Genomic DNA, 24,681 nt, shown 5'->3' on the forward strand with positions numbered 1-24,681 from the left:
ATTTGACCTTAGGGGAGCAGATAATCAACAGTATATACGTATTTGAAAACTGATAAATAAATGTTCATTTATTTGGCTGTAAAAAATTCTGTACCTGACTTACTTAGAAAATCATTCTAAATTTAGGGTAAATTGTGACTGTGGTTCAAAACCAATCTGTTATCTGTCATTTAATAAATAGTCATGCAAGGCTTTTAGCTTCAGAATTTTTTACACACATTTCTGTAAGGACAAAGACACCCAGAACTTGAAGATCTCCAAACAACATAGTGTTCATCTTAAGAAAATATATGATACATTAGATCAGTCTCAACACAGATTAGAGTAAATGTTTGACTACAAAGTGGGAAAGATTTTTGTGATGTGAAGCACAGTAATACAATGGGTTGCAGATTAACGGGGTTCAATAGAAATAATCCCAGAATGTCTCTTCATTTACAGTGTTTCACAATATCTGCATTTAAACATAATGTGAAGAATTGTTTAAACATCCCGTTAGATCTAGTGAGATGTGAAAACTGTTTGCAAAACAGAAGAAACTTCAAGTACACCATTTTATTGCTAAATGGACTTTCCCTGTCTATGGCACTTTGGCAGAGCCTGTTGACTCATCTAAAGCAACACCAAAATAAATATTGTCAGTCAGGTTCATAGAGGACATTGGTAAAACTTGAAGGATGCATAAGGCTCGTCATTGCTGTAATATGTGCATTGACTATGACAAGGGTAACAACCGAACTGCATCAAGCAGAAATATTGCCAGGCTACAAAAGAATGATTTTCTAAGCTATGTCTTCCCACTCCCAGATTGAAGAGATAACATTCTGCCTAATATTTTACTTCACTCACCAGGCACACCAGTCTGCTGTGTGACTTTTTCTTGTCTTTGGATTAAACAAAAAATGATTGCAATTCTGCTGGTGTCTATGTCAATGATCTTGTACAGTGGTAAGTGGCAATGTATTTTTATGATTATTGGACATTTATGCATAAATACTATTTTAAGTATGTGCATTTGGAAACAATCCTTTAGAAGCATGCCTTCTGTCCCCTCAAACCTAGTTCAACACCCAAATGCACTTAAATAAGTTTATCTATGGAGTACTTATATAAGACATTTTTCTCAGGACTTGTAGTGAAGCAAGAAACATTTAGTGGGCTTAAAAATATAACTGAAAAATTGCAACTTCCTTTCTCCTAGCATTTGGTCATTATTTAAGTCCTTCAGACTCCAAAAAAGTTACAAGTTACATATAAAGGGATTCTACTCATTAAATACATGTGTACTCTCTAAATTCTCCAAACCATTTAGTGCATCCTGAAATAGAACTCATGTTCAGCTAAAGCTCCTCCTTCAAATTTTTCTAATAGGGTTTTTTCTTCATATAACTCTTTAGGCCTTATTGTCCTGGGTGAATGATCTTCCCAGTGACAGGGATGGGCAAACATTTCATATTTCTGCAGTCCCTGCACTGTGTAGGAATGGCATTAAGAGTAGCGGTGCGCAGGTGAAGAGGGCTCTTAGAAGGTCTAACACCATTTCTGGTTGCTCCATGGGGTTATTTCAAAAGTGAAAAGAAAGTTCAGCACCTTGGCATAGAGAAAATTCTGCACTGACCCACTTCAGCTTCACCAGTTGCCTCTCTTCTAAGGGGGTAACACAAAACACAAGGGCTAAAATATATTGATGAAGCTGAACTAAGGCTCCTACTATACGAATAGAAATGAGTAAGAATATTAGCATTTCCCACTGCAGTGACAGAGAATGCCAAAATACTTAAACCGTTTATTCATAAAAAATAAAGCGGTATTTAGTCCCCAGAGGTAAAGGGGACTATACATATTGATAATATCATCTAGTGCACTCAGAAATATCTGAACACTCAGAAATTTTTTCTGACATAACGTTTGAAAGAGATTTCCCCCCAAACCTCAAAAGGCTGTGCCACAGTTTTTAGATTCTTTTCCCTCAGCGAAGCACGATCTGAGCACAAAGATTTAAAATGTTACCATTTTTAGGTTTGGAGAGGATTATTGATTTATATTTATGTGAGACTGAAGCAAATATCTGTGCATGAACCAGCATCTTTGTGAGGAGTTAATGTGATTTACCTTGAATAAATCAAATAGGTTGGGTTTGCTGCACCCTGACTTTTCCTGGCACAGTCAAGGTTTCTGCTCCCCAAGGATTATAATGACTGCATCCATGCCCTATATTATGACATTTTAATTAACCATGATTGCAAAAAAACAAATGGAGGTGCACTGATTTTTTTTTATGGGCTTTTTTCAGATAACAGTTCAGAAACGTGTTGTCAGAGTAGCAACATCACAGACACAGTCCAGAAACATTTTTACATGTATCTGAACGTTGAAAGAAATTCTGTGGATAAGGTGTACAACTGGAAAGCCCAAGAGCTGAGGTATCATACAAGTATCCTCAGGACATGTGCCAAGTCATTTAGCAGGTTTTAGAGAAAGGCGAGAGAAGTTGACCTTCCTGGGGTCTTCTGAGGTTTAAAGGACTGATTTTTGTAGTGCAATCTTTCACTGGCTATACAGGGAACGATGTAGGACCAATAGCCCCAAAAGACGTGATAGTAAAAGAAGAAAAGAGCATAATTCATCCAGAAAGTATTTTCTCTTTGTCCTTTAGCCCACAATTTAAACAAAATTAAGCAATCTTGTTAGCAAACATTGGTTCATTGATCTTGACTTAGTGACAATTAGAAATATTGTTCTTCGTAAAGAAAGGATTAGAAAAGCCAAAGGTTTACCAAGCTGCTGACCTTGTGGTAGAGATTTTTCTTGAGGGGAGCTTCAACCATTTATATTTTAATTGGGTGTGTGCAAATAAAGTTTGCGGAGAAGAACTAAGTGCAAGTGAAGGATGCTGGAGCAATCACAACTTCCAGCAGTTCTGTAACGTGGCTTTATGAGTTCTCTCCTCTGCCTCATTTCAACTCAATAGGATTTTCATATTTTCCAAAATTTTGTTGAAAGGACTAAATGATCAATGGCTATTCATCAACAGGCACTGAGTTTGAGCCAGGGTGTTATGCAGTGTGTCAAAACCTGGCTCTAGATGCACTTGATTGACAGAAAATAGCTTGGGGAAAGGATGTTTCTCATTGCAGAGGAGATACAGGCTTTAAGCCAGGAGATAAGGGGCAGTTTTTCTTTAGCAAGCATGTGTACAAATATAATAGCATTCAATGCTGTTTGTTTTACAAGGCACACCAGTATTTCGCTGAATCTGAATTCCTCAAGCTTTCAACAGACGTTGTTGCAGTTCTGTGAAAAGGCCAGCCTTTGTCAGAAGACCTTTTCTGGTTTGTGGAAAGCAGTCCATTCCCCTCAGAGCTGCTGCAATGAAGGACACTTCTGATGGATTGCTGTTCGTCTAAAAGTTTTTCATTGTGACCAAGACTTTCAGGAAAAGAACAATATAAGAGGAAGCACCTCCTCCTATCTCCCTCAATCCCATATCCATACTCTGTCACTAAACTTGAGAAATGACTTGCTGGAGGCATATGACTGTTACCATGATCATCTTGTTCACTCCACAAAAGTTGCAGACATCCTGAGAAGGCCCTTACATATGATCTAAAAAAAGGTCCTTTTTTTTTCCTAATACTTTGCTAAACATAGAGTTAAGCCTTATATCTAAAAAACTCGCTACTCCTCTTTGCTCTCTTACACCTGTATTTATTGCAGGAAAATGCAAGGTGAGCAAGATAACTGTCAGCTCTTCCCAGAACCTTTCGTAGAGGAAATGGACAGCTTTCCTAATGCCAGTTATTCTGAGACATAAGCTATGCCATGAATTCAACGTTACTTTTTTTATTCAGTTTTTAGATTCTTGAGCCAATAAATACCCTTGACTTATTATCTTTAAAAAAAACCCAAACAAGTTTAAATAAATCCAGGGTAACACGTTCTTTCCTAAAATAGTGCAGAAGATAAGAACAAGGAAAAAAAAGGGAAGGGAGAGAACTAGTATTAGATTTCATCCTAATTCAGGACATGGAAAACGGAAAAAAATAAACTTGTGAAAAATATACCACAGCATCTTCAAAAGGAAAAAGTGATCATTAACTTAAGAAAGAAACAGTGATAGGAAGAGAGGCAATAAGGCAATAGGCAATAAGGACTCAGAAAAACCAAATGTCTTGACTTCAAATAAGTGAAGAGCACAGGGTTACAGAGTAGAAACATTTGGGACAATGAAAGTAGTTGGGCAACTAAAACAATTTTATACAATTCTACTGATTTATCCCAGTAAGTGCTACTGGTCAGAAGAGCACAGGCATACAAGGGTTAGCACATCCTCGCTAGCAATACCTCAGTTTAAGAGAAGACTGATTTTTAAGCTGAAGTCAATGTGACTCACCAGTACGCTTCTGGGCTTTCCCGGGTGCGGATGGAGCTAAGCTAGTGTTTCATGGCTGTGATAAATCAGCTTGCTAATGTAGGAAGGTACTCAAAATGCCTGCAGCGTATGTGTCATAATGAAGTATATGTTGTTGGTTTGCTGTTTTTTTTTTTTAATTTTTAAATCCTCTTCTTTAATTTGTTTGCTGAGGTAGGTGGCCAAGAATTGGAGCCACCAGCATTCCTGCCAGAGCTTCTTAACACACCTGAAAGAATCCTGAGTAAGAATGGCTTAAGTTTTATTTTCTACAGTATTGCATGGCAGTGGGGAATCACATCCTCCAGAAGCATTGCAGGGAAGTGTGCTGTTAGCAAATAGCCAGTAACTCTTATCTCAAAATGGTTTAACAACTGAAGCAAGACCAGGGGCAGTCTGGGGACAGTTCTTGTCATCTACTTTTTTAAAAAGAAATGTGGTTTGTTTATTTTTTTCATTTAGACAATGCCACATTCTTCAACGGAGTCTTTCACAATGTGGAAAGTGTTGCATTATTTTTTGGTAAGTATGTGTTCTGGTTGTACTTGAGCACTGAATAGAAATCCCATGGAGTTTGCTTTTATATAGCCTGAAAAGGAACAGGGATTTTTGAGGCTGTAGATTTCCCCAGAGACTATTATAATACTAAATACTGCCGAGTGTCAAGCATCGCACAACGTCCCTGGGTTACTGCCTTGTTTAGGCTCTGCGTTCATGCAAACCTCACCCATGTGTGACCCACACCTGCCTCGCCTCCATTTACCGTGCATCTTACGGCTGTTCTCTTTTCAGACTGCCTGGGTTCTCACTTCACCTGGTTACAGTCCATCTTCACTAACTTCCCTGCCCTGCTCAACTTTGTGAACAAAATGAAGTGTGTTACTGGTTTATGTCCCAGGGATTTTGAAGACTATGGTTGCTCTTGCCGGTTTGAGATGGAAGGGCTCCCTGTGGATGAAGCTGATGAGTAAGTCTTATCCATGAGATGTCCTCTTCTGCCCTGACTGGCTGTCAGTGCCCTCATGCTCTGATGACCTGAAGCATAACACTTGCCTAAATGATTTAAGGACAGTTGTAAAAAAATAGAAGATTTATTCAGAGGGTAATTAAGTCCCACGCCATGCGGCTCTGTTTAATCTAGTCATCACTCACTTGCAACCTAAATATTTGATATGACCTACGGAAGACAGATAACTTCAACTCTGGTTTATATCAGCCCTGTCCTGTGTTATTCCTACCTGCTAGTGAGTACTATCTTTTTGCTGGTCAACACACTGTACCAGTTGTCTTACAGCATGGCTTGGAAACGTGAAGTCGAGGTGGTCGTAATATACAGCATATGATGATCCACTTGCTTCTTTTTTCTCATAGCTCAGTCTCTCTTTTTTTCCTCACACTTCGATGTGGAGAAATACTCCCATCCTACAGATAAAAGCAGAGTCCCCCACACCTGCATGTAATTCCACCAGTGCAACTCTGGTGGCACAGTTGGTTTGCAAACAGTTGCCACTAATGCAATAAAATAAGTAAACACCAAACCCATCTCCTTGACATATTTTACCCGGAGGTCTCTAAATTCTGAACAGATCTTTGTGAACAAAACCTCATTCTTTTCTTTGGTGCCAAAAACTGGAGGGCCTGTTAGTAAGGTGAGTGGGAGAGCATTAATCTGAGCAGTTCAGTGGGTTTACAATCTTACCAAACTGTTGGTATTGGGAGCTGTGTAATGCACCAGCAATGTAAGCTCATAGTGGACTATAATGAAAATGCTGGCATGTGAGGGGGATTTAAGCATCCGCACAATCAGGTTACAGCTAAGTATGACTTCAAGTGGCAGTTAGGAGGTTAAGTAGATCTTGCCCTGAATACCTGTGTATATGCAGAAGTTGTAAGACACTGGAGCATCCAGGCACAGAGAATAACAACGTAGCTCGATGGCTCTTCCCAGTACCATGCGCCAGGAACAAAACCATCCAAACTCCACTCTGTGCTTTGGAGGGATACTGCCCCAGACCCTGACTGGGCTAGTGAGAAAAAACGTAATCTCAGGCCAGGGCAAAGAAACGGCTGTTCACTTATGCCACAAGGAGGTGTGAAAAGAAATTCAAAGAGAATCAAGATCCACCCATGTCTAAATAGAAAAAAGGCTTTTTTCCAACAATATAATGTATTAATTCCTTGAGCAAAGACAGCAATGGCTCAGAAAGGGCTAATGCCTATAGCTAGGTGGAAATAAATCCATCCACTTTACAGCATGGGGTGGCTGGGAAAATGAAGATCTAACCCTGCTACTGGAAAAAGCCATGGGTCTTCTTAAAAAAGATTTTCTGAACAGTCATAATGACATGCTGAAACAAGAGCTCGAGTCAGTTCAATGGATTGATACCTGAAGAGCTGAGCACCTGCGCTTTCGCTTCACTCAGCTTCATTTTAACACAGAGCAGTATAACTTCAGAAACAGCAGAATGATCTATCAGCAGTTTTGTCCTGAGAAACGTCCACAGAGTCACTTTGTGTTTTCAAACTGTTTAGCAGTCCTGTGGTGAGGTTTCCTTAGCAGCAGGACAACCCCACTGCAGTTTGCAGTAAATGGAGACTGATTATTGTTTTGCCGCTGACACAGATATGCCCTTGGTTCAAGAAAGCCTCCAAACAGGTGGCTGCTACGTGACTTTCTCAGACACAGTTCCCACAGCTGTTCCATAAAAAAGGGCTGAACATCTCACTGTAGGTTTTTAAGGCATTGGAAAATGTTTGTGCCCGTAAGCCCAACCTTTTCCCATTTCCCAGAGCAGCTAATTGTTGTATCTAAATTAGGAGCCTATTCTACCTCCATAGTCCATGGGGAAAGAGAAGCATGCCCAGAGGATAATCCATGTCTTACAATTCCCTGATCACAAAGGGAAGGCAAGTAAATTTTCTGATAACTGTTGCATTGAGTGTTGATGTAATTGTGGTGCTTTAAACAAATGAGAACTGCAGGGAGTTTGCATTAGACTAATTATGCAGTTAGAAGTGTTTTCAGGTGCTGACACCTCACTAGACCTCAGGCAGAGACAGGAGTGGGTCTTGAGACATTTCATCAGCTATGTGTTTAAAACTCTGTTCCTGATGGAGCTTACAAACAGTCTCATCTCTGAAACAAGGCATTGTAGTGTTTGTGGTGCGGAGGAACTATCAAGGCCTCTCTGCTGGATGCTATTTGCCCTCACCTTCGTTCAATACATTGCTGCAGTCTCCTAGACCAGGTTACAGCAGGGAGCAAAACACTAACAGGCAGCAGAGACACTGGAGTGCAAGAAATTGGGCTTTGAAACTTCATCAGCTGGGATAATGCTATTCATGAGCTCTGATCTCCTGCTGGCAACCTGAGCAAGCTCATCACTGATGTCTCACCAAGTCAAAAATCTGATCGCAGTTAGGACTAGGACTGCTTCCTTGGTTGTCAGGATATATTAAATATTGTAATAATTATTTATTCATATATTAAGTGATTAAATATTAAATGCTTCCTAAATACAGGACGTGAGAAAGTGAATGCGTAGCCTAGAAGGGAGCCTGCAAGGGGCAGGTGTTTGCTCCCTGCTCTGACCAGTGCAGGAATGCCGCGCTGGTGAGTTCAGTGCATAAGCAGGGCTGCGGGTGATGTGTAATAACACATTCACTGTGTCTTTAGCAAAAATGCCACATGAGCTTAATTAAAGTTAACTCCTTACATCGTGATTGCAAGTTAACACTGCCTGGCAGCAGATGCTGGTTTTGAGTGTTAATGTTGTCTTGGCATTTGGCATGGTCAAGACCAATGGCAATTCAATAACAGATCCATGTTCTGAGTCCATTTTTCTGAAATGAGGCTATTTCAGTCTAAATCTAACAGCAAGCCCCTGCTTAATTTATGTAACAATCTTACATGGGGTAAATGATGACTGAGTGTTTTACTGGTGTTTCATTTATAGCTGATGTCAGTGCACAGAGATGTTGCTATAATATAGAAGTAGATGGCTTGCTGGTTCAAAAACAGCTGAAGAGAAGAGAGGATTGATGAAGAGCTTGTTGTTCTCGTTGACTTTTCATTGCTATTCACAGCTAAAGTTGTCATGCAGGCATTTGGGGTTTGAATGACAGTAAGCGTGTAGGAAAATGCAAGGTTTGTAATTGCCTTTGTTGTGTGGTGGTAGGAGAAAGCTGCATTACGCCAGTGTGAGAAAAATATTTTTTGGCCCCTTCCCGTGGCTAAATGGTGCATTTTAGTTCTGATCACTGCATAGGAGAGAAAGTACAAGAAACAGAGGATAACGCTGCATGTATTTATATAGTCTCAATGAGACATGGGGATTCACAAAGGATTGCAGAGGCATTAACACTCCATAAGTGCCAGGTTTTGTGTAGTTCTCCAAATCTGCAATGAGAACGGTTGTGGCAGGGCTGGAGCCAAGACCCCTAGAGCTGAGCTGTAAGAACTCAGGTACTACAGAAGGAGAGAAATGTAAGTGTGGTCTCCCACAGCATGCAGACCTGCTCCTGCCACTGAGTTTTGCATCCAGCTGTACTTATCCCACAAGACTGACTCAGGGAAAAGCAATACTCAGCCTTTCTTGTGTCTAGGGACCACACTGAGGACCTCTTTTTCTCTTTTGGCATCTTTTGCATTCTTGTGTAAGAGTCACATGACAGCATTGCAGTCTGGTCTTGAACTGAAACTAAATTGTGTGAACTTTGTGTTATTTCATCTTTTAAGCTGTTGTTTCCAGCACCGCAAATGCTATGAGGAAGCAATGGAGATGGACTGCACATGGGATCCATCAAAGATTTCTACAGATGTCAGCTGCTCTACTGGAAACCTGACCTGTGGTAAGATTAACCTATTGCAAGAGCGTAATACAGTAGCCTCACCATGACCAAGAAGTTCCTTCTGGTCTATCTACCAAAACTCATATATAAATAAAGCAGAAACCACCTCCATGTGTGGATTTTTAAGGGCTTAAGTGTTCTGCTCAGGGGTGAATGGAAATAGGAATACATAGAGGCATCAAAGCCCAGCTAGGCAGGAAAATTGAAGTCCAACAACTAGAAACTTGCCAGGGCTGCTCTAATACGCAGCGTCTTGCTGAGGTTTCCCTGACTTTGCAGGACCACTAAGCATTGCTTGAGATATCTCCACACGTGAGAAATGCAGTGGGTACTGGGGAAAGACCAGAAAAATGGTTCCCTTCTGAAGCTTCAAGGCCTGATTTTTATGTAATCTTTGAGGGATCAAAATCTTTGTTCACAGGGTCATATAGACTGCTTAGATGATACAACAGTATCACCAACGAGGGCAGAGACCATGCCATTATAATAGGAGCTACTCCATGCAATACTAATACAGTCCTGGCAAATGTGGAGTGGGGCTCTTTAATGCCTAATCAATTTTAATATAATTTTTCAGCAAGTACTGACTCTCAGAAAAGACTATATGCTAGAACATGATTTGAGGATATCAGCAAAGAGGAGCAGAATCCCCAAACCAATGTCCTTACAGCTTGTTTAAGCAACAATCTGATCCAATTTCCTTTTCTTGTTTCAAATTAAAACCATTTTTGCTATTTAGGCCAATCTATAAAGGTCCAAGTGCATTTAAACATGAATAGTGCTTTTTAGGTCTTTCCATACTTAATAATCAGAAAACATTTTGTTCAAACTAAAAAAAAAAAGGAATTAAAAAAAAAATAGTCCCCATCAGAAATGTGAAACGTAAGTGTGACAGCTCCGAAAGGTCAATGGTTTATTTTAAACCCTGGAAGGTAGAAGGTTTTGAAGTGGGAAAATAGTATTTCCTGGGAAACTCTTTCATATCCTTTATGAGGAGCAAAACACATCTTACCTGAAAGGCTTGGCTTGTGGACTATGATTTCTTGAGGTGAGGAGGAATATTTTAATGAAGTCTGTGAAATGTCAGACTCGGTGTTAACTGGATTAAGTTTTGCATGAGAAAACTAGAGGCAGCAAAGCACTGTTCTGTAGTCCTCACTACTCTGCAGAAAGAACCGGCCCAGGGAAGAAGTCTATTGCCACCTATGCCAGGCTGCATTGGATGGCGTTTCGAAAACAAACTGTGTTGGACTATGGAACTTGATGGTGTTTAACGTGAAGAAGCACAGTATAAATAAGTTTGCACTAATGAATATAGACACAAACCTTACAGGGAGGAAAAAGCAGGAGGAGGGAAAGATATTTTAATAGTACCTTGTCTGGATTTTGATTTTATTTCCAGAATCTGGGGATCCCTGTGAGCAGTTCCTCTGCAACTGTGACAAAGATGCCATTGAATGCTTTGTGAACGCACATATTAACTCTTCCTTGAATGGGCTGGATGTCTCCTTCTGTCCATCTCTGGTTACAGGTAATAATAAGGATCTGATCGACTGCCTCCTCCTGCCGGTTTTTCCGCTGGCATCAAATTTGACCCAACGAGAATAAAGCAGTAGCTGGACTAAATCTGGCAGTCTGTCCTATTCTCTGTTTCATGTGTCCTTTCCATTTACTGCTACTCAAGTGAATACCAAGAGTGAAAAAGGTGGACTAATTGCCGTCCTGGAGCAAGTCCAGGAGAGGTTACTGAGCTGATGAGGGTGCTGGAGCATGTGATGAAAGAGGAGGAGGCTCAGGGGATGTCTTCTTGCTGTCCTCAATACCTAGTGGGGTGTTAGAGGAGATGGAGCCAGACTCTTCCTGGAGGTGCACAGGGACAGGACAAGAGGCAGGAGACACAACTGCAACAGGGAAATTCCAGCTAGATATGAAGGTTTTTTTCTTTTTTTTTCAGGAGGCTCCTGCCAACCCTGTGAGGCTCTTGCCAACCTCAAAGAATGGGTGATGCTTGGGGTGATTTGTAACCCTGAGGTCACTAGCAGGAATGCCAAAGTGAAAATATTGCTAGCTCAAATCTCCCCTTAAATCATGCAAAACTAGCTGGAAAGGCAAAAATGAACCCACTTTGCTCTGTTACTTGGTTTCCACTTGGAATGAAAAACCCTCTCTAAAGATGAAGGGGATTTTTATCTCCATTGTCATACACTGATCTGTGCTCTGTAGCTGAAATTACAGCCTTGTAAGACTGAATACCTGTCCTGTGGGAACAGGGCTGAATTAAAAACTTAATTCATATGGATTGCAATCAGAGCATGGCAGGGGAAGGACCTTTGAACTCCCAAGTTGAGACAGACGTGAAAAAGCAATGCTAGTTTTTCTAATCCTTTGACTCATGTTCACACACCCCAGCGCTAAGGACAGATATAAACATCTATATCATGCTCTGGATGTGTTCATTCCCTCGTGAACAGGTCAAGGGAGAAGAAAATGCCACAGGAAAGTCTGTATCAAAGCCAGAAAATTGTTTTGTGTAAGCCAGTAAGCCTTCAGTGGGATCAGGTGGCTCTCATGTAAAGTATGGCCGGTCCAACACACTACAAATAAAGGGGAAATTTTTGGGAGCTAACAGGTAAATTCAACTCTAGCTGACTGAATACCTCTGCTAATTTTAGGCTTCTGATTATATTTCTTAATGGAAAAAAAATCCTTTGAATGAAACATTTTTATTTAGTGTTCACTCGTGTTATTATCTTCTGTGTGGCTGTTCTGTCCAGTCCAGGCTTTGAAAAAAAAAAAAAAAAAAATCCTATCATCTGACAGATTTCCAGGAAAAGGATTTTAGTGGATTCTTTATTACAGAGAAAAATGTGAATAAAATGGGGATATATTTGCCTAAACCTTTGCTTTAATAGGAATAAATTCAATGAACTCCTGATTTGTTGTACTATTCAGATTAAACAGTGACAACCCCCCTTCTCACACTTTAGTCTATGAGAGAGCTTTCTCCTTTTCAGAAACAACCAGCAAGAGAGAGATGACAACACTTCACATGGGGGGTATGTCCTTATCTCTGTAATTCTTTGACTGAAGTATATTAAATCAAGATAAATTTATACTCAGAAAAATAACATGAGTACTTTGGAAGCTATGAATTCCTTTCTGAGAAGCAAAGACAAGTTTTAGCAAGACGTCAAAATATGAAAGGAAGAGCAAAAAGCCTAATCAACTAAAGCACCATTTTTGTGACAAGCTTTTACACAGGTGCATGGGAAAATTTCAACCAAATGACTCCTTTTTGAGAGAAGGAATTCAGAAGAGAACCCTGAATCTCATTTAGAAATAATATAAGAAGAAACACACTAAAAGCAGCTTAAAAATATTTTCAGAGGGATCTTTTTCTGTTTGCATGCACATTTAAGGCCCTGCTTCAACAAGGTTCCTAGCCAAGTGCCTGGACTTAAACATTTAAGTTTTCTGTTTAAATGTTTAATTCTTATCTTCATACCTTCACTATAGGCTATGTATTTAAAGTACGTGCTGAAACAGGCATTTAAAGAATGCTGATTGCTCACCAATTTCTCTTGTTTAGGTTGAAACTCTTTATGATAGAGACTGAGGGATTTTTTTTTTACTATACTGTAGGTTGTTGAGTAGAATTTAGTATCAGCAGTGAATAAATACTAAGGCAGGATTTTAATGCTGTTCCCGTAATTATCAATAATTTGTATTATTTGTATTTGCTATATATATATTTGGTTTTGCTACATTTATATATAGCTATTTGTTTGTAGCTATATTTATATCATATAATAAACCTACAAAAAGCACAATAGTAATAATATCTAGAAATAAGTTCCATTCTGATGACTCTGATCATGTTATGCCAAGATCCTGTCTAATGAGCATCCTAAGCCGTGACTCTCTGGAGTAAGAATGCTTTTATTTTTGCAGAGTTCCTTCATCATGGGACTGACAAAACACAGGCTGCAACGGCATCCGTGGAAGAAGGTTTGCAACTTACAGTGCAAGAAGCACTGTTTTCAGCTCCCAAAAGCTGAAAGAATAAAATACAAGAATAAGCTGTTTGCTTTCTTTCTGCCCTTCTAAAAGGACTGATATAAAAGTAGATACAAAGTTTTGGTGTTCGAATTCAAGACTGAATGAGAAGGTGCAATTTTTCAATTTGTGCATGTGATGTGCTTAACCAGTGTTTGCAGTAAGTTTCCCAAGGGCTGAGAATGAGCAGTCTATGACAAAACCTGTTTTCACCCAAACAGACCTTTTCTTCCCTGGGAACACAGGTTGCAGCAGGTGAGCTCTTTGGCACAGACGTGCTGTGTGGGTGCCAACCACTGGACCCACAGCGAATTGCGTATTTGTTGTCTTTAAAGAGACATTTAATTATACAAGATCAAGCAGTGACATGAGGGAAAGGTGAGCATGGCTTGTTGCCAATGAGCGAGCAGTTTGGTGGTTTATTTACTTGCAACACAGATCCAGGTTGAAGTCCCTCTCACTCTGGTGCCTCTTGGGTGAGTTCCTAACCCAGGAGACCAAGTGGTTCTTCTGACAATCTTCATTTTTTTTTCCTGCTACAATCAATATCTATCTTATTCAGGAATGGATGCTTGTGAAATCTCATTGCTGCGGTATGAGAAAAGTACTCTCTTCCTACCTGCATGGTGTGCATTACAACACAAGAGGCCACGGAGGGAAGTCATCCAAAGCCCTGGGTGGCTCTGGGAGGGCACACTTAGTAAGCGAGGGCCAAGTCATACAGTAGTGAACTACAAGAGGAGACCACTCTTAGACCATCCATTACCTGATTTAGCTGATGCACTCTTGTAATGTGGCCCCATCACAAGCAAAGCCACGCTGTCATGTACAGAGACCCCCTATCTGCCAAGCGCACAAGCAGTGTGCACCGAATGGGTGCGACCAAGCCACTGCTCAACTCAGAGAAGCTCGGGAGTTATTTTTTGGGTGTGGGGAGAGGTGGAAAGTTGCACTTTTTGAGAACTTAAGAGCCTGGTTTCAATCTGTAGTGTGCTCTTCTGTGTTTCTCAAAGCAAGTCATTTCCCTAAGTATGAATCTGGAATAATGTAAAACCATACAGATTTTTTCTTCTTCTTTTTTTTTAAGAAACAGTGCTTCAGATTTTAACTTTTTTTTTTTTTTTTTTTTTTTAATTTTTGAAAAGGTGCCACATACATAGAGGCACCTATCTGAAAAGGCTTTATGCCGAGCGTAAGTGCTGACTGTTCCTTCATACCTCCCCTGTATTATCGATGTGGGTTTTTTTCCAGATACTTCTTTTTCTCGCCTAACAGCAGCTCCAGTCTTCATTCATGTTTTTCTAGCTGCTTCTAGGAGTCTTGGTAATAGAAAACTGAGAACTCCTGAAGGAATGAGTGCACCTGCATTTGCACATCTGTAGCAATCCTCTACTTCCTGAAAAAATGATTACTTGTACTCTCTAAAGAGGCACGGTTCATCCTAAAGCTCAAAATATTGCCAAGGGATAAAAGCCTGTATTAGGAATTTTAGAAAGCTGAAAATGTATCATCACAGATAACGTATCTAGTCAGACTTTCAAGGAAATATTTGAAGAACCATTTACTATTTAACTAGCTGTCTCCTTATTAGAGCCCATAGGAGCTTCACCATGGACAACTGTGGGAATTGCATTAAGCCGAAGCTAAGGACTACTCAGAAACTTGTTCAAAGGCAAAAACATTCTTCCTCACATCACAACATCCTAACAACAGAGAAGAAGATGCAGAGATTATTTTTTTTATAATTCATATATTTATAATTTATCAAAATGTATCTGATGATAAATGAAAAAAGTTGATCAGGTAAATAAGTAAAATAGAGGTTAGGAAGTATTTGGGCTCGTAGCTGCCCATCCGCACTTGATTTTCAAGCAGGTAAACACGAGGTGTTCACGAGGAATGTGGCATCCTTCTGTGTACAACACTGAGATTTTAGACCTAATTCTCTTTAATGTATTTGTCTGTCAAATGGATTTAATATTTAATTTGTTGCTTCAGTCATACTTGTGCTGCTTCTTTGTTAGTGTAAAGCACATATTTGAACACAGTAACGAGACTATTTTATCAGTATCACTTTGTCTACAATAATCAATGCACCGCAAAGAAAAATAGGCAAGTCTCTATACTTGAGATGGCTGGGTCATCCTGCTTCGCTGAAAAAGCTCTTCTCAGCAGCTTGACATCTCATAAGAGTCTGTGCTGGTAACTTGTTTTCTGAGTTTACATTTTCTGTCTTCAACAGTGATTTCTTTTGAGCCCAGTGAGATGGTCCTGGGGACTTCCAAAGCTGGAGGTAAGAATCTGATTTTACTTTTGTTGATGAATCAGTCGATTTTTTGATTTTGGTTTATGAAGCTCTGTGGTGTCACAGGCAAAAATCTACAGCTTGGGATTTCTGGATTATAGCCCTAGCTCTTCTGCTGACTTGCACATCCCTGCGCAAACCGCTTCATTTCACCTAATTACCCTCACCATAAAACAGGGCTAATGGTGATGTCTGGTTAAGCTTTATGAAGTTTTCAGTAAAAGCGACTCCAGAAATGCATTGCAGAAATAGAGCAGGTAGGTCACTACCATGACGCCTCTGCTTTTTGTACAGATACCACAAGGGACCGCAGAGGTACAGCTCCTGCTCCCTCCGGCCCCTCGACAAAAGGTCAGGGACTCTCAGCTTTCCTTTTCCTTTGGCTGACACAACAATACCTCATCTAAAAGCATCACATTTAAAAATCCATGCCTCGTGACGACAGGGCTGCCAGAGAATCAAATTTAGATCGGGGTCAGATAGCAGGTACACAAACAATAAAACCAGACTGAGAAGTATTCATTATCCGTTGCCTCCAGCCACTCATTTACACTCCTCATGCGAGTATTTGTGAAAACCTCTTCATATAAGATTTTCCGATATAATGGTTGGTCCTTTAAATTACATTCATAGCATCTGCTGCCAGAAAGGTTCATTTTGATTTTGCCTCCTCCTTTATTATACAGAATTTCATGGAATTCTTTCCCAGCCTAAAACCTGCTTCAGCTTTTGCAGTTGTTATTGCTTTGAGCACAGCCACACCAGTAGCTACAGCTAGACGTGAAGCACCTTGGTAGACTTGGAAGTTTTCAGTGGCCCCTTTTTTTGTAGAAAGGATTGTTCAGGCAAACTGAAACGCATCAGAAAAATGTCAAGGAACACTGAGAGTAGAAAGCAGTCATTTTTTAACTCTGATATTACACTGTCTGGACAGCAGCGGTCTCCCACCCCAACACAGAAATATGGCATTGCTGTACTAAACACTGGTCCAATGTTCTCCTCCTTTAACTTGAATGTATCAGAAAATCTGTGTTGTGTTGCAGGTCTGCATGGCTCCCAGAAGATTGTTTGTAATATCTATTCTTAGCTAAGTGCAGAATTTCCCAAACTTCAGTTTTATTTTCTACATCTAGCAGGAATCGCTTTCATTTCAACACATCACTGTCAAACAAAGTGGCATAAAATGTGCACCTTGCTGAGCTATTAAAACAAGCGCGTTGCTATGGATGCCTTCCTGCAACCTTTCGTCGGCTTCCTTGTATTCTTAACAGTACTTTCATTTTTTTCATCTATTCTCTTATCCTATGACAGGTTATTTTCAATACATACTAAACCCAGAACTTCAGAGGGACAAATTTAATGAATTAGAGTTTAATCCAATTAATATGTTCAGTCAAGGAAGTTAAAATGAAAGGCTTTAAAAATGTGGAAACACATGTTCACTAGTATTTTCAAAGTATTTTTTTTGTGAAATGCCACATTCTTCATATTGGCATTTAGAAAAAATGAAACCATTTGATTTCCATTTGATAACAGTGTTTTCATTTACAAGTTAGCTTATAGAAAAAAGGTTAAAAAAGAAAGAAAAAAGGTTAAGTAATCCCAAATTAAACAAAACATTCCTGCTCAACAATAAAGCTTCAGATGATAATCTAAAAATAAATACCAATATATTTTTTACGATCAAGAATCTCCTTAAAATTATGTTTCAATTCATCCTCAACTTATTTTTCCTTGCTTGTGTTTACAATGAAGTAAATCCTTCAGTTGCCCAGCTCTGCATCAGTCAAATCATTTTCTGCCTTCCCTAATGTTGCTGTCATCAGTTTTGGTACCCTCATGTGAATGGACAGGGGGTTTTTTTAGCAATTTACACAGAAAATGACATCTCACCTGCACTTTATTTTTCAGTATGGCTGACGAATCAGTAACCCATAGGATTTTCAGTAACTGGCACAGCTCTTTACCTCAGTATGCAATTCATAAAATTAAAAAAAAAAATATATCAATAGTTATGCTGGTCCTATTTAACCTGCATCTTGTTTTCTGAAACACAAGAAATGTGAAGAAATGACCAGTGTGGGTATTTTTTGCTTCTCCAATTTTCATTTTGAATTTTTTTTCCCTATGACCATCGGTTCAGCTGAGTTCTGCCTGAGGATATTACTCTGACCTGCTATCTAAAATTAAAATCTTGCTGTTTATTGCTCCATGTCTTCTTCCTCTTCCCTCTTTCTGCTTATTCAGAAGAGGATGGATTTATGGAAGCTGTGGTCCCAGTGGAAGAGATAACCACCTCCCCAGCCTCCTTCCCAGGAGATATCAACTCAATGCAAGTCAAAATTGTCCCCACCAAGAAGATTCCTGCAGGCGTATCTGCAAGCACAAAGGAAAAAGGCAAGTAAAAACTGAATTACACTTATTCTAACTTACAGCACTCCCTTATTCCTGTCCACAGCTATCTGAGGATTCAGCATTTCTCATAGATACATAGAACACTATTTTCTCCCTAAATGTGGATAGATTACATAGAATACAGGGTGCACAGCCCTGACTGCACTGGAAAGGGCAATTCACTGTCAAACACTGACCAGGAAAGCTTAACTAACCATTAATGAACATTCCAGCTATGAATTAAACAAATGTTAGAAAACTGCCAATTGATTATGGTTCAGAATATGTACTTTTGGACACATTACTGAAAGAAGAGTTTATTCTACCTTTGCAAGTCTAATCTGTGCATATGTCATCTCCAGAGACAAGCCCTGCAAGGGGTGGCCAGAGCACAGCTTCCTCTGGAATAGCTCTGGAATTGGCACTGTCTGACAGGGGACCCAATGAACCTGCAGGAAAAGGTAAACGAAGGGGTTTTTTCCAGTTATAGCTAATTAAATATTCAGCTACCTCTATACTAAAAGGTAGGTGTATATTATATATAAAGATTACATTTATTCTAAACCAGTTAGACAAGCACGTGTGTGTTGGTATTTATAAGAACAGGAGATGCAGTCATCTGCAAAAGCTTCCAACAGTTTAACCTCTTCCACCAATGTGCTGTCATTAACACTTACTTGCAAAAACTATTTATGATTAGGTTGTAAGTACATTTTTCATACAGTACAGGATCTAAAATGTGTTCAGTGAATGCTTCCCCTTGCTTTTGTTTTTAGGCAGTAATTTAATCACGTCTTTGAGTTACTTGATTTTACAAGCAGCAGAAGCAATAAAAGGAACTTCCCCTGCTCCTCACTCTCATCTCTTGCCGAAGTCTTGCCAGAGTCAGCCTTTTTCTCACCATTTCTGATTCTGTTCCAACTCCTGCCCAAAGTTCACAGAGATCCCAAGACATTTCAGACCTGTCACTGCTGTAAGTCCACGCTCATGGACTGTCCCACCCATCTTGTTAGGCTTCCCAATGGAGAGAAGCGGTCCCAGAGCTGGAACAGAGCAGACATGAAGACTCAACCCAGCCTTCTGTCAAATTGGAAAATTTGATTGTAAAAGATCAGCTTTTAGAGAGTGCACGTCAGTGCGTGAACCTGGGGTTTGTTCTTGGTGAATTAACATGAGTGAGCAAAGACCCAAGCAGGCACATAGGCAGAATTTTCTATTGGGGAAGTAATCCAGAGTTGTCCCTGGAAGAAGCAGGGAGAGTCAGGGTAGAGCTGCGGAAGGGAAGACGGGATCACTCATGGGAGCAAGGAGGATGCACAGGGAAGAGAAGTCTGCCCTCTCCCTCCCCCAGTCCAACCATCAGCCCCTTCAAGTCCTTTCCCTGGCAAAGTCCCAAAAGAGGCCCCCTTGACATCCCTTTTCCTGACATGGAACACACTCTGCTCTCAAATCTTAGCGATAATTCCCACAGTATGAGTTCTTCCTGAGTGGGTGAAGCCAGAGAGGCATTAGGGTTGGGACACAGAGATGCCAAGACCTCGGCAGCACAGCAACCATTACAACAGATCACTCCTGCATTTGGCATAGAGGCATCATAGCTCTAATCAAATTGCAGTTAAAAAGTGATAATCCAAGGTGGTCTTCCCTGGTTTGTAATATCAGGAAACAATTCTCTTTGAAGTGAAAATCCAGAATCTTTCCTTTAGGAAAGCAACACTATCACTGATTGCTCTGTGATGGTAGTCAAGCTTTATTGGGACAATTTTTGTAAACATACCATGAAAGAATCATGTACGGCCCCTCACTACAAGAAGGACATTGAGGTGCTAGACCGCATCCAAAGAAGAGCAACGAAGTTGGTGAAGGGTCTAGAGCACAAGTCTTACGAGGAGCAGCTGAGGGAACTGGGGTTGTTTAGTCTGGAGAAGAGGAGGCTGAGGGGAGACCTTATTGCTCTCTACCACTACCTGAAAGGAGGTTGTAGGGAGGTGGGGGTCGGTCTCTTCTCCCAAGTAACGAGTGATAGGACGAGAGGAAACCGCCTCAAGTTGCAGCAGGGGAGGTTTAGGTTGGATCTTAGGAAAAACTTCTTCACTGAAAGGGCAGTCAGGCATTGGAACAGGCTGCCCAGGGAAGTGGTTGAGTCCCCATCCCTGGAGGTATTTAAAAGACGGGTGGATGTGGTGCTTAGGGACCTGGTTTAGTGGTGGACTTGGCAGTGTTAGGTTAACGGTTCGACTTGATGATCTTAAGGGTCTTTTCCAACCTTAACAATTCTATGATTCTATGATCTTAGTCCTCATAGACCCTTAATGCTAGGTGAAAGGTATTTCAAATGAAAATAAAAGTTATTGTTTCCTCCAGCACAGCATAGTCATTGCCCAGCTATCACTGTGCAAGCACAAGAGGTTAGGACTCTGTTTTCTGAATTAGCCAAGACAGAAGCTACTGAATACTCAGCTAGGTTTGAATATTCTAGAAGAAAAATTTAACTATGAAGGGTGACAAAGGATTGCAAAGTACTCTCACTGCAATCCAATTTGACTTGCAATTTACATCTTCACAGGGATCTCTCTTCCCCTTAAATATTTCCCCCCACTTCTCTTGTCTTGCTCAGTAGTATTCTAAGACTCACAGTTCATGGACTGGAGCAATGATTTAGAAATAGTAAAATGTTGTCTTTAAAAGTTTCTGATAGCTCTGAAAAGACTTCTATCGTCACAAAAGAGCATCCAACCAGTGAAAACATGATTTGTCAAATAATATTTTTTTGCTTTATAGTATGTGAGCGATTAACCTTTCTGCAAGAGAGAGGAAATGGAAGAGTGAAGAGGGAGCTGCCCCAGCTAGGAGAGATGCTGTTCTGTTTAACTGAGCGATGCCCAGAGGAATTTGAGTCTTACGGTTGCTACTGTGGCCAAGAAGGGAGAGGTTATCCTGCTGATGCACTGGACAGGTGTGGGCTCTTCTATAATCTACCATTAACTGCGGGTATTACTGGGATGCCTACAGACCAACAAAGATCAGTATGCCTTTTGTTGGGCCTTGTATAGTACGTATCAGTAGCCAGGCCACATTTTGAAAAAAAAAAAAAATCCACTTAAATACATAAAACACTCAAATGTCACTAAGACACATTCTACTATTGCATCAATGTTTTGGAGAGGACTTACTAACTCAAAATAAGAAAGGAGGAGAATGGGAGGTAAGTAGAGCGGAAGAAAGACTATATCAAAAGAGATGAGGATAAGGGTTGCTGCGAAACTTGGCTAAGAGGTGTTTTGGAAGGTGATTTATGAAGAGAAGAGTTAACACACATCTGTGCCGCAGTGTCCTTCAGAAGAGAGTACAGCTCGAGTGAAGTACTGCCTGAGCTGTAGCCAAGAGACCTGCCGCAGTCGACTGTGTGCCAGCACGGCACGGCTGACAAAGAGGAGGAATTCTGGAGTAATGCAGAGAATTCAACCAAAGTAAAGAAATCTCCTTTAAGAGTGTTGCATTTACAACTAAAAGTCTCTCCCTGCGTGGAAGTTCATAAGAGTTGGGGCCACATTAGGTCTAAGTATAGCACGTAGCATACAGCACACACAATTGTCCTACACTTGCACACAAATAAGACTGCCTACGCATGGTCAAGTAGACTGGATGAAGGCTAGTCAAGGCTCTGGCTATCATGATGCAGTTTTCAGATTTTCAGCCAACAATATTTGAACACTTGAAGGCACTTCTCACAGAGGATTAGGTCACAGTTACAATTGTAATTATATGTCTTAAAATTAAAACAAGCCCCCCTAAAAACTACAGCACTGTTAAACATATGGTACCAAAGGAATGAAGAAAAAGGTAGTGAAAGTAGGAACAGGTATAAGAGGAGAACAGGAAGAGTTTGGGGTGTTTTTCTTCTTTACGGAAAAGACTTTTCCATGATATGAAAACTAAAATTTCCCAGTTTTCATGGGCATTGAAAATAAAGAGATAAAATAATTGCAAGTACTCTGTGATGCAGGAAGAGTAAGTATTTTTCATTTACATTTACTTTTTATTTTAGGTGCTGCTTCTCTCATCACTGTTGTATGGAACAAGTTAAGAAACTTGGATGTCATGCAGAAAGAAGTTCAGGATCTGAAGTTGCATGTTTTGATCATAAGCCAAAATGTAGGTTTGCGTTAGAGGAAATTTCTCATGTCCTGATGACAGTGTCTCAGAGCATTACAGACTGAGTGCCACCATGCCTGTGAGCTGCTAGAGCCGAGTATGGAGACAGAAAAACTTGACTTACAAAACGTTAGCAAAGCTTACTATAAAACTGAGCTTTTTTTCCTAGTTAAGATAAAGGTTATTACACCACTGTGTATCATAGAATCGTAGAATGCTTTGGGATGGAAGGGACCTTTAAAGGTCATCTAGTCCAATCCCGCTGCAATGAGCAGGGACATCTACAACCAGATCAGGTTGCTCAGAGCCCCATCCAGCCTGGTCTTGAACGTTTCCAAGGATGGGGCATCTGCCACCTCTCTGGGCAACCTGTTCCAGTGTTTCACCACCCTCATTGGAAAAAATTTCTTCCTTCTATCTAGTCTGAATCTTCCCTCTTTTAGTTTAACACCATTACCCTTTGGCCTATCGCTATTGGCCCTGCTAAAAATTCTGTCCCCATCTTTCTCATAAGCCCCCTTTAAGTACTGAAAAGCTGCAATAAGGTCACCCTGCAGCCTTCTCTTCTCCAGGCTCAACAACCCCAGCTCTTTCAGCCTTTCCTCATAAGAGAGGTGCTCCATCCCTCTGGTCATTTTTGTGGCCCTCCTCTGGACCCTCTCCAACAGGTCCATGTCCTTCCTGTGCTGAGGACCCCAGAGCTGGATGCAGTGCTCCAGGTGGGGTCTCACCAGAGCAGAGTAGAGGGGCAGAATCACCTCCCTCGACCTGCTGGCCACGCTTCTTTCAATGCAGCCCAGGATACAGTTGGCTTTCTGGGCTGCGAGAGCACGTTGCCGGCTCATGTTCAGCTTTTCATCTATCAGTACCCCCAAGTCCTTCTCCTCAGGGCTGCTCTCAATCTCTTCATCCCCCAGCCTGTACTGATACCGGGGTTTGCCCCGACCCAGGTGCAGGACCCTGCACGTGTCCTTGTTGAACCTCATGAGGTTCACATGGGCCGATTTCTCCAGCTTGTCCAGGTCCCATCCCATCCCTCAGGCGTGTCAACTGCACCACTCAGCTTGGTGTCATCTGCAAACTTGCTGAGGGTGCACTTGATCCCACTGTCAATGTCATTGATGAAGATATTGAACATCACTGGCCTCAGAACGGACCCCTGAGGAACACCACTCGTCACTGTTCTCCATCTGGACATTGAGCCATTGACCACTACCCTCTGGATGCGACCATCCAGCCAATTCCTTATCCACTGAACAGTCCACCCATCAAATCCATATCTTTCCAATTTAGAGACTAATTGTAGACATTGACTAATTGTAACTGCTTTCAAATATTAATTCTGAAACTTCTTTTTAAGGTATTGGTTGGAGCATGTGTGAGAAACTACTATGTGCTTGCGATAAGACAGCAGCCGAGTGCATGGCTTCTGCCTTCTTCAATGAAAGCCTTAAGTTTCCAAACAGGCACGAGTGCCAAGAGGAGGAAGTCTTATGTCAAAGTGACCCTTATGAAAGGCCTTCAATCGGCACAGAAATAGGTGCCGGGATTTCCAGCTCCGAGGAGAGCAGTGAGGAGGAAGGTCCACTGAGGAGCGTATTAAGGAGAGCAAAGAGAGAGACAGACCGTCCTGTTGGAAACTTCAGAACTGTGCAACATGAAGGCAGATAACCAACCACCACCACGCGCTTGAGAAACGGCACGGAGACTTTCACAGTCAGCCATTGCGTACCTTACTCTTTCTTATCACTCTACAGGCTGCCTTACACTTTCCAGCACACAAATGACATAATCATAGACTAGGTATTAAATGCTAGGCTGTATAACTCCTTACTGTAGTGAAGTCAGCACTATGGACCATCTATTTAGGTCAGATATTACCTTAAATAATTATTTGACAGTATTCTGTATAATTTCATTCAATTTCTCTGTAAAAACTGTTCTGATCAAAGACTGATTTTTGTTAACTGTGTAGTTGGTTCAGACTGGATCTTGCTGGTGGTGGCTAAGTATTTCAGGTTTTTAATTAAACCAATCTGCAACTACTCCAACTCCTTTTGCAGACATTCTTCCTTTACTGAGCTTAGCAGGAAATACCCAAAAGAAAGGCTAAGGTAATTACACAAAAATGAGTTCCTTCTTCCCTTCCTATCTAATTGCAATTTTCAACCCACAGAGTTTCTGCTGGTCAATCAGATCATGACGGTAAAAGACACATTCCTTGCCCCAAAGCTGTGTAGTATGCATGGTTATCTCCAGTTGTGAGAGATTTCAGGATGTTAAAGGGAAGAAATTTAAAGGTTCTGCTTCCTGGGATCAACTAAAACTAATCTATTCTGAAGTATGCAATGTAAAGCTGGAATAATGCTTTTTGTTTTTTCTGAACCCAAGTTTCCTTTTTTTTTTTCCCCCAAATTGACCACTCATAAGATTCACCAGTTATCAGACAACAGCAGTATAAAAGGATACATATATCCTTTTACTTAGACTATGCTTTGATCATCAAATA

General features: G+C 40.7%; 1 protein-coding gene across 1 annotated transcript; it reads left to right on the forward strand.

The window, feature by feature from the left end:
- Positions 1 to 932: 932 nt before the first annotated feature.
- Positions 933 to 23,843, forward strand: OC90 (otoconin 90; the record flags this gene model as incomplete). Its single annotated transcript, XM_082315717.1, has 14 exons — positions 933 to 948; positions 2,294 to 2,434; positions 4,590 to 4,655; positions 4,874 to 4,933; positions 5,204 to 5,378; positions 9,150 to 9,262; positions 10,665 to 10,793; positions 12,277 to 12,318; positions 15,561 to 15,611; positions 17,871 to 18,020; positions 18,380 to 18,478; positions 20,799 to 20,973; positions 22,066 to 22,172; positions 23,533 to 23,843. The coding sequence occupies 14 exons, from the start codon at positions 933 to 935 to the stop codon at positions 23,841 to 23,843; spliced, it is 1,635 nt and encodes a 544-aa protein (XP_082171843.1).
- Between the last annotated feature and the right edge of the window lie 838 nt (positions 23,844 to 24,681).

Source organism: Platalea leucorodia, assembly GCF_965183815.1.
Source record: "Platalea leucorodia genome assembly, chromosome: 1".
NCBI classification, from domain to species: Eukaryota; Metazoa; Chordata; class Aves; order Pelecaniformes; family Threskiornithidae; genus Platalea; species Platalea leucorodia.